Source organism: Salminus brasiliensis, chromosome 14, assembly GCF_030463535.1.
Source record: "Salminus brasiliensis chromosome 14, fSalBra1.hap2, whole genome shotgun sequence".
Classification (NCBI taxonomy): domain Eukaryota; kingdom Metazoa; phylum Chordata; class Actinopteri; order Characiformes; family Bryconidae; genus Salminus; species Salminus brasiliensis.
In genome coordinates, this window is record NC_132891.1 from 37,198,365 (window position 1) to 37,208,364 (window position 10,000).

The 10,000-nt window shown below is 45.2% G+C and overlaps 1 protein-coding gene across 2 annotated transcripts in view; it reads right to left on the bottom strand.

The window, feature by feature from the left end:
- Positions 1–3,051: 3,051 nt before the first annotated feature.
- Positions 3,052–10,000, bottom strand: part of LOC140576765 (voltage-gated potassium channel subunit beta-2-like) — a 6,967-nt gene continuing 18 nt past the window's right edge. Inside the window, exons 1-14 of one of the 2 annotated variants that reach the window (XM_072696356.1) lie at positions 9,702–10,000; positions 8,081–8,124; positions 7,934–7,971; positions 7,739–7,818; positions 6,064–6,108; positions 5,928–5,972; positions 5,772–5,815; positions 5,421–5,511; positions 4,864–5,020; positions 4,612–4,732; positions 4,348–4,442; positions 4,047–4,167; positions 3,871–3,959; positions 3,052–3,439 (exon numbers count right to left, since the gene is read on the bottom strand). The exon at positions 9,702–10,000 is cut by the window's right edge and continues 18 nt beyond it. In XM_072696356.1, the coding sequence (XP_072552457.1) occupies positions 3,350–3,439; positions 3,871–3,959; positions 4,047–4,167; positions 4,348–4,442; positions 4,612–4,732; positions 4,864–5,020; positions 5,421–5,511; positions 5,772–5,815; positions 5,928–5,972; positions 6,064–6,108; positions 7,739–7,818; positions 7,934–7,971; positions 8,081–8,124; positions 9,702–10,000 (1,359 nt within the window). In that variant the 3' untranslated portion in view covers positions 3,052–3,349. The remainder of the gene's footprint in view (positions 3,440–3,870; positions 3,960–4,046; positions 4,168–4,347; positions 4,443–4,611; positions 4,733–4,863; positions 5,021–5,420; positions 5,512–5,771; positions 5,816–5,927; positions 5,973–6,063; positions 6,109–7,738; positions 7,819–7,933; positions 7,972–8,080; positions 8,125–9,701) is intronic. The other variant, XM_072696358.1, reaches the window with a different exon arrangement.

Sequence of the window (10,000 nt, forward strand, 5' to 3'; positions counted from 1 at the left end):
ACAACAAAAAGAACAAAAACAAAACCAACAAAAACAAAACCAACAAAACCAACAAAAACAAAACCAACAAAAACAAAACCAACAAAACCAACAAAAACAAAACCAACAAAAACAACAAAAACAACAAAACCAACAAAAACAAAACCAACAAAACCAACAAAACCAACAAAAACAAAACCAACAAAAACAACAAAAACAACAAAACCAACAAAAACAAAACCAACAAAACCAACAAAAACAAAAACAACAAAACCAACAAAAACAACAAAACCAACAAAAACAAAACCAACAAAAACAAAACCAACAAAACCAACAAAAACAAAACCAACAAAAACAACAAAAACAAAACCAACAAAAACAAAACCAACAAAACCAACAAAAACAACAAAAACAACAAAACCAACAAAAACAAACAACAAAAACAAAACCAACAAAAACAAAACCAACAAAAACAAAAACAAACAACAAAAACAACAAAAACAACAAAAACAAAAACAAACAACATGCTACATTAATGATCATGATGATCAAATGCGACTTCGGCCAGTAGGTGGCGTCAGCGGGTGGATCCACACATATTGAAATAAATACAAATGTTAATTTATGCACGTATGTAGATTACATGTGTTTCATATTTGCATATTTATCAAAACAAACGCAAATGTAGGCACAGATCCAAAAACATATATACTCATTTGCATATTTCCAACGCTCCGAATCACTGAGTCGTCGGTTCAGCTCTGCTCCATCAGCGCTTAACGACGTGCAGGTGAGGCGCGCGCCTGAGCCGCGCCACTACCGCTATTTACCCCGCGGGGGCGCAGTGAGAGCAGGCTGGCTACGGGTGGAGCTTCATCAGCACGGCGGCGGTCATCATGGTTCCTCAGAGGTTCTTTATGGTCTCGGTTCTGGTCGCCCTCGTGTCTCATGGTGAGTGCAGAGTGCGTCTGGCGCGAGGGTGGCCTGCGTGTGCGCCGGTTCTGATCTTTTGACCCGGTTCTGTTGCAGAGTTGGTTTCTGCTGAAGAGCGCGAGGAGATGCGTGCAGAGGGCCTGCTGCTGGCGCGCGTGATCAGGCACTACAGAGGTTCACAACTCCCACTGTCTGCTGGTGCAGCACCTTCTGTTCGGTTCGGTTCGGTTCTGGTGGGGTTGCACTCATGGGTGTGTTTAGCATCCAGCTGGAGCTGCCCGCCCTGGAGAAGCCTGGGGTTGGGGTTTCTCTCTCTGGTGGCTTTGAGCCTCCACTGCTTTCTGGGTTGGTGGAGGTGTCTGCAACTCGTGCTTCTCCAACACCCCTCTACCTGTGAGAGGCGCTCCTGGTGGGGGCAGTTAGAGCTGAGCTGAGCTGAGCTCCTTCAGAGGGGGGTTGGAGGGGGGTTGGGGTTTTATTTTTGTTTTTTTTTGGGGGGGGGGTGTTGGTGTGTAACTGAGCTTCACCTTAGAGAAACTGACCCTGCCATGACTACAACACAGATACAGCCCATAATTTATCTCCTATCCAAACCCACCAGTGCAGCTACACCAGTCTTCTGAGTTTTATATGGAATGATGATGATGATGATGATGATGATGAAGGTAAAATAGTGAATAGAGAATCTGAACTAATGCAGTTCTCTTTAGGGACTACTTTCTGTAGCTGCACTACACCCTGCAGCATGTATCCCTCCACCATTTTAATGATCTGGTTCTAAAAGCAGGTTCTAGAGCAGAACTCTGGTAGAACCGTGTCTCAGGCATCAGGCAGCGTCTTCATCACCATTAGGTGAAGAACTTTCTGTGAGGAGCTTTTATTATTAGAGCTTCAGACGTCTGCTTCCCTTCACCTCCACTGTAGAACCACAGCTCTGACTGGGGGAGCTTATCTAGAACCTCCACTGTAGAACCTCAGCTCTGACTGGGGGAGCTTATCTAGAACCTCCACTGTAGAACCTCAGCTCTGACTGGGGGAGCTTATCTAGAACTGCCACTGTAGAACCACAGCTCTGACTGGAGGAGGTTATCTAGAACCCCCACTGTAGAACCACAGCTCTGACTGGAGGAGGTTATCTAGAACCGCCACTGTAGAACCACAGCTCTGACTGGGGGAGCTTATCTAGAACCGCCACTGTAGAACCACAGCTCTGACTGGGGGAGCTTATCTAGAACCCAGCATTTCACACTAAACCCCCCCCCCTCGGTTCCTCTGAACTGGCTGATTCTGAGTGTTGTGAAACAGCCGCTGTCTTTGTTTCTTGGTCTGCGTCCAGAGACTCGGGGTGTGTTGGGGCAGGAGGCGGTGGTGCTGTTGGATGACCGTGAGACTGAGGGGGAGGGTTCAGGCTCTGTGGCCCATAAAGGCTGGGTGAATGTGCTGCTGGGGGATGAAGATGAGGGTTCCGGCTCAGATGAGACTGATGGATTGGTGGAGAGCTCCAGGTGAACAGGTAGAGGAACACGGTGGTGCTCCAGGCAGGGGACCTCACTGCCAGGCCTGGAGCCGCAGCCCTGCCACAGTTCGGCACCCCCTCGGTTGGCTGGTCCGGCTCCAGCATGTGCAGTGAGGAACACCTGAGCCAGGTAAAGCTGCACACCTGAGCTGAAGGGTAAAGGACTTGGCTGTTCTGATTCCAGGTGATGTTGCAGTCCAGATGAAGGTTTCCTCCACAACCCATAATCCTGCAGTGGTCAATCTGTGCATGGGCCCACAGGCTCCACCTACTCTGCGCCGCCCTTCTTCTCTGATTGTCAATAAACTCTCTTCCTGATCAGTCCCGTGTCTGTGCTTCTGATGGAAAACGCAGGTCCAGAAAGTAAAAATCCCCCCCGGGATTTTGTTCCAACTGGCTTAGCATGTAGCTACTGATGGCCATGTTAGCATATCAGTCACCCGGTTCCCTAAGGGGTTCCTCTGTAAATGTGTAGAACCACAGTACAGCAGTAGGGGGCAGAATTGTTTATTTTTGCAGAAGTGTGCTACAGTAGCATGGCTAACAGTGAGTGGAGGCTAGCGTGATCTCATTCATAGTGCTAATGTCTCCTAGCATTTAGCTAAGTTAGCATATTAGTCAGACTGGAGCTAGAAGGATTCACACAATATTGACAGTAGAGGGGCACACTAGCCACTAGGGGGCAGCATTTTAAAGGTTCTGCTGAGGGTTTTATTCAATTTATGCTGATTTTCTCTCTCTGTCTGTCTCTCTCTCGCACACCCCCTACTCAGTTAATGGTTTTGTGTAGCTGGGTGTATGAACACTGCCTCCCTGGTGTCCTGATGGGTGGATGGTGGTGTAGTGGAGGTTGGAGTAAGAAGTTGCAGAACTGGCGCCTCTAGACTCCTCAGGGTGAGGTGAGCTCTTGCGTGTTCTCTCTCAGCGGCGGGGTTCCTTCTTGTTCTGAGGTGTGTTCCCCAGCACAGAGTCCATCTGCACCACCAGCTCCGGAGTGAGGAGAGCCAGAACCTGAGAGAGACCTCATGTCACACACGTGTTCATGAATGTGAGAGCTGGAAATCCAGGTCCAGAAAGTAGAAAACCAACAACAACGATAAGGCTAATGCTAATGATGTGACTTTGGCCAGCAGGTGGCGTCAGCATGTGGATCCACATATGCTGAAAAGAATAGAAAATGTTCATTTATGGGCATATGCGTGGAAGTTCTGCATGTGTACTGGTTCTGACCTCTGACCCGATTCTGTTGCGGAGCTGGCTGGCTGCTGGAGCAATGTGGCTGATGATAATTGGGTGATAATATGGGTTGTATAGAGGGCAGCATTTTAGAGGTTGGAACCAAATCCTGGGGAGGTGTTTTACTTGTTGGACCTGAGTGTGTGTGTGTGTGTGTGTGTGTGTGTGTGTGTGTGTGTGTGTGTGTGCGCGTGCGCGCACGTTACCTTGATGGCTCCGAGGTTCTCGAGTAACTGTTCTGTGTTAGAGACGCCAAGCAGAACACAGCTCACCCCCTCACTCCTCATACACCACGCTGGAGGCAGAGTTTAGGTCCATTAGAAACAGAAAACACTAATGATGGTGTGTGTGTGTGTGTGTGTGTGTGTGTGTGTGTGTATACCTATAGCAAGTTGTGCAGCGGTGCAGCCCAGCTTCTCTGCGAGTGTGTCCATCTCTTTAACCTTCATCATCTGCTTCCGACCATCATCACACTGTACCTTCTCCTTCAGCCACTCATACCCCTGCACACACACACACACTTCATTTGATTGCATTCAGCCCCGAGAGTGAGAGGTAGGGTCATGTGATCATGGCTGTTCCAGACCGCCCTGTTCTATTGGTCAGGGGTTTTCTAAGGAGAGTATCAGTGAATCCTGATGGTGTGAATGAGTGAATCTTAATACATTTGGACAGATTAACACCTTGAGAGCAGCGCGGGATGAGTCCGGAATGCCATCACAGTATTTCCCTGTGATGAGTCCACATGCCAACGGAGACCATGTCATCAGACCCACACCTGCACACGCGCACACACACACACACACACACAAACACACACACACCCCATCATCATGCTGTGAATATTGAGAAGGTGAAACATAACACACTGCCTTTCATAGCTGTTTGTTTAAGTGGAGTGTGTATGAGTGTGTGTGTGTGTGTGTGTGTGTGTGTGTGTGTTTTACCGATCTTGTGGTAGAGTTCTGGAAGCTGAAGTTCTACTTTGTCTCTCTGGAAGTAGTGATACTCCGCCTGCTCACACACCGGGGGAATCAGGTTAAACTGCCTCGCTACAGAGTACGCCTCCTGCACACACGCGCGCACACACACACACACACACACACACACACACACACACACACACACACACAGTGAATTAGTTACCACTAATGATGTAAATGTGAATCCTGACTCTGGGACTCAGTGAATCTTCTCACCATGATCTCCATGGCGCTCCAGCGAGACGTTCCCCAGTACATGGCCAAACCCTGATTAATCACAAATGTCATCGCCCTCACAACTTCTGCGCGCACACACACACATACATTACAGTCAGTTACGTGTGCTGTAGAAGTGACAAATTTACACTCAGATCTTCTGGAGCTTGACAAGGGTGCCAAAACCTTTGCACATGATTGTTTATATATTATATAAATCACATTATACATTTATATGTATAATGAAGACCACTTTCTGAAGACCACAGAGAGCTCTCTGGATCTGGCCATGCTGATCTTCACCTCTCAGTAAACGTCTGAGCTTTAGATAAGACAGACTCCTCCTCCAGAATCCAGGGTTCGAATAGAAAATGACATTTCTATTCATTCCATTTAATAAATGATGATTAAGGACGTTTGGTCAGATTAGCTCCATCTCTCAGTGCTGATCACATGACGATCAGAGCTACAGATGGTTAAATATGGTTAAAAAGGGCTTCATTGGGTGTCCTCATTTTCCACATGATTACACACACACACACACACACATTCTCTACTGACCCTCCATAGGTGTGTTGATGTCTGTTCGGTTTGCAAAGACAAGGTCCACATAATCCATCTGTAGCCTGGAGAGAGAACCACAGAGTCCTGACAACACACACACACACACACAGATTCCAGCGTGTCAGCAGGAGGGCCGGTCATTGAAGGGGTGTGTCGCAGTGTGAACTTGGGAATCTGAGGGTTCTGAACACCCCTGCCGGCTGATGTTAAGGCTCAGCCTGTACCTCAGCCTACCAGCAGAGGGCGATGGCAGCGCTGCTATGAGGAGAACGTACAGAGGTTCTGATGAGACTAAACTGAAGGTTCTAAGTTCTAAGGTCAGTTGAGCAGGACGGTGGTCCTACCTTCAATAATGTGCTTCCTGGACAAGCCCCTCTCCGTCTCGGCCCTGCAGCAGAAACACACACTCACAGTGTTTACACTCACTCACTCACACACACACACACTCAGTATTTATACAAACACACTCACAGTGTTTACACACACACAAACACACTCACTGTCCACCCCAGTAGATCTTTGTGGTGATTACAAAACTTGAGCGCCTGAAAAAAAGAGACACACAACCCTGTAATACAACACACACACCTACACACATCTACACACACACCTACACACATCTACACACACACTTACCTCCATCCTTTCTTCTTAATAATATTTCCTAGGGTGATTTCTGCCCTGCACCAGAAAGACAGAGAGAGTACAGTAAAGGGTCAGTTACTACATGTTACATGTTAGATGTTATGATCGGATGTTATGGCTAGACAGTAGATGTTATGATTAGATAGTAGATGTTATTGTTAGACAGTAGATGTTATTGTTAGACAATAGATGTTATGGTTAGATAGTAGATGTTATTGTTAGACAATAGATGTTATGATTAGATAGTAGATGTTATTGTTGGACAGTAGATGTTATGATTAGATAGTAGATGTTTTTGTTAGATAGTATATGTTATGATTAGACAGTAGATGTTATGATTAGGTAGTATATGTTATGATTAGATAGTAGATGTTATTGTTAGATAGTAGATGTTATGATTAGATAGTAGATGTTATTGTTAGACAGTAAATGTTATGATTAGATAGCAGATGTTATTGTTAGATAGCAGATGTTATGGTTAGATAGCAGATGTTATGGTTAGACAGTAGATGTTATTGTTAGACAGTAGATGTTATTATTAGATAGTAGATGTTTTGGTTAGACCGTAGATGTTATTGTTAGACCGTAGATGTTATGATTAGACAGTAGATGTTATGATTAGATAGCAGATGTTATGGTTAGATAGTAGATGTTATTGTTAGACGGTAGATGTTATTGTTAGACAGTAGATGTTATGATTAGACAGTAGATGTTATGATTAGGTAGTATATGTTATGATTAGATCGTAGATGTTATTGTTAGATAGTAGATGTTATGATTAGATAGTAGATGTTACTGTTATATAGTAGATGTTATTGTTAGACAGTAGATGTTATGGTTAGATAGCAGATGTTATGGTTAGATAGCAGATGTTATGGTTAGACAGTAGATGTTATGACTAGATTGTAGATGTTATTATTAGATAGTAGATGTTTTGGTTAGATCGTAGATGTTATTGTTAGACCATAGATGTTATGATTAGACCGTAGATGTTATGATTAGATAGCAGATGTTATGGTTAGATAGTAGATGTTATTGTTAGACGGTAGATGTTATTGTTAGACAGTAGATGTTATGATTAGATAGCAGATGTTATGGTTAGATAGTAGATGTTATGGTTAGATCGTAGATGTTATGGTTAGATCGTAGATGTTATGATTAGACAGTAGGTGTTATGATTAGATAGTAGATGTTATGGTTAGATCGTAGATGTTATGATTAGACAGTAGGTGTTATGATTAGACAGTAGATGTTATGGTTAGATAGTAGATGTTATTGTTAGACAGTAGATGTTATGGTTAGATCGTAGATGTTATGATTAGACAGTAGGTGTTATGATTAGACAGTAGATGTTATGGTTAGCTTGTAGATGTTAAGATTAGACAGTAGGTGTTATGATTAGACAGTAGATGTTATGGTTAGATCGTAGATGTTATGATTAGATAGTAGGTGTTATGGTTAGATCGTAGATGTTATGATTAGACAGTAGATGTTATGGTTAGCTTGTAGATGTTATGATTAGACAGTAGATGTTATGGTTAGATCGTAGATGTTATGATTAGATAGTAGGTGTTATGGTTAGATAGTAGATGTTATGATTAGACAGTAGGTGTTATGATTAGATAGTAGATGTTATAGGTACTGTAGATGTTACTGAGGAACTGACCTTCCTGAGGAGTAAATCTCTGCTGTGTCAAACAGATTCACACCATTCTCATATGCTACAGTAAGCACACACTCTGCCACCTAAACACACACACACACATATATACACACACATACACATATATACACACACATACACACTTCAGTAGTATTTTAACTAACTCTTCCATGTATTAAGAAAATGAGGGGGGCTGACCTCATCAGAAATCTGAGAGCCAAATGTTACCCAGGTACCTGAAACACACACACACACACACACACACACACACACACATCAGCACATAGCAGACAAAAGTGTGTGTAAGAGAGTGTGTGGAATTGGTGCAGTGTGTGAGAAACTCACCCAGTCCTAAACAAGAGACCCTTAACCCACACTTCCCCAGATTCCTGCAGAACACACACACACACACACACACACACAAAATAAACAACCTTCATAATAGCACAGGTAACACAGCAGCCATTACAGCCAAACACACACACACACACACACACACACACACTTTCATCTCTGCACTGTATTCTGGACTGTACTTTTCCGTAGCACTGTCAAAACACATCACACTCAGCACATCCTCAACAGGCAGAACACACACACACACACACACACACACACACACACACACCCCTGCACACATGCAGTTTCTCACTGTACCCTCTTTACTGTGCTCTAAGAGTATTAGTGAAGTCCACCTCATCATCCCCAGCTCATCCCAAAAGTACTGGATGGAGCTCCTCCACCATCATTCCAGAGAACACAGTTCCTCCACTGCTCCACAGCTCCTCAATGCTGGGGGGCTTTATACCCCTCTAGCCCACACCTGGCATTATTAGGCAGCATGGAGCCAATAGGGTCATGATGTTGATCTGCTCCAGAGAGTCCTATTCTATTGGCAGTACTTCTCTACAGGGACTAGACAAGCTGTGTGTGCATTTGCACATCTATGTCAGTGATGTGTGCATTCATTAAATGGGGTGTCCACAAACATTTGGACATATAGTATAGGTCTTGGAAGATCTTGGACTTTTTGACAGACAGACCACGAGCAGTGCGGGTCGGCAGACATGCCTCACCCACCCTAACCCTCAGCACTGGAGCCCCCCAGGGTTGTGTCCTGAGCCCCTGCTGTTCTCACTATACACTTAAGACTGTGTGGCCACCTGGACAGCTGTGGTCACCTGGCCATCTCCAGCTCTACCACCATTGTTTGCTGATGGCACTGTGGCGGTGGGTCTGATCACCTGGAGGACTAGAGCCAGTATAACAATCATCAGCAAGACAGAGGAGTGGACAGTGGACTGCAACCTCCCACCCCCCGGAGTTCTCGCAGGATCTGCCATGGTCTTGCCACATCAGCTGTCTGATAATGAAGGCCTGTTAGCGTCAGGCCTTCAGACTGCCCTCCAAAATGCTGCAGGACTATGACTCCTGCACTGTTGAAAGCATCCTGATGAGGAACAGCACCGAGCAGAACAGATGGGCTCTCCAGAAGGTGGTTCCATTTTAGCTTGCTAGCTAATGTTACTGCTAGCTAACGGTACTGCTAGCTAACGGTACTGCTAGCTAAGGTTGATTTGAGCCTGTGTTAGCTTATTGTCAGTTAGCTAGGTCATATGTTCTAGAGTCTGGTTAGAGAACTGCTAACAGTGCCAGGGTGCTCCAGCGTTAGCTTAGCACTAGCACACTATGATCAGACTGAGCCAAACTGCAAAAGCCAGAGAACCTCTTCTCCAGAGTGTTGTGAGAAGATGAGTAAGATCAGATTGTTGTGAAATGAGTGAAATGGTCCGATCAGTCTGATCAGTGCCTTCATGAACACACAGTTAATGACTCAGACTGGAGATCAGACGATTATTAGCAGATATTAGAGTTATTAGAGGTTCGGACTGATAAACACCCTCAGTTCAGGGATTCACACAGTCTCAGATGTCAGGTGTGTGTGTGTGTGCGTGCTCAGACTTACCTGTACGGCATGTTGGTGAGGTAGGCGGTGCTGTCCTTGACTGACAGGTCACACTCTCTCAGGTAGAGTTCAAGTCTCCGCCTCTCCATCAGCCTCCGAGCAGCGTCCAGAATCTGAGAGGACAGGTCGTCACAACAAGCCTGCTGACCCTGACCTTGACCCAGAGCATCATGGGGTCGCGATCCAAATTTCCCGATTACCTCCACGACCCCTGACCCCTTGGTCTTTCTGCTGTTGAAGCCATAGAGGTCATTCACAGTGAACTTTGACCCTTTTGGCCCCGTCCCCAGTCCGGTACC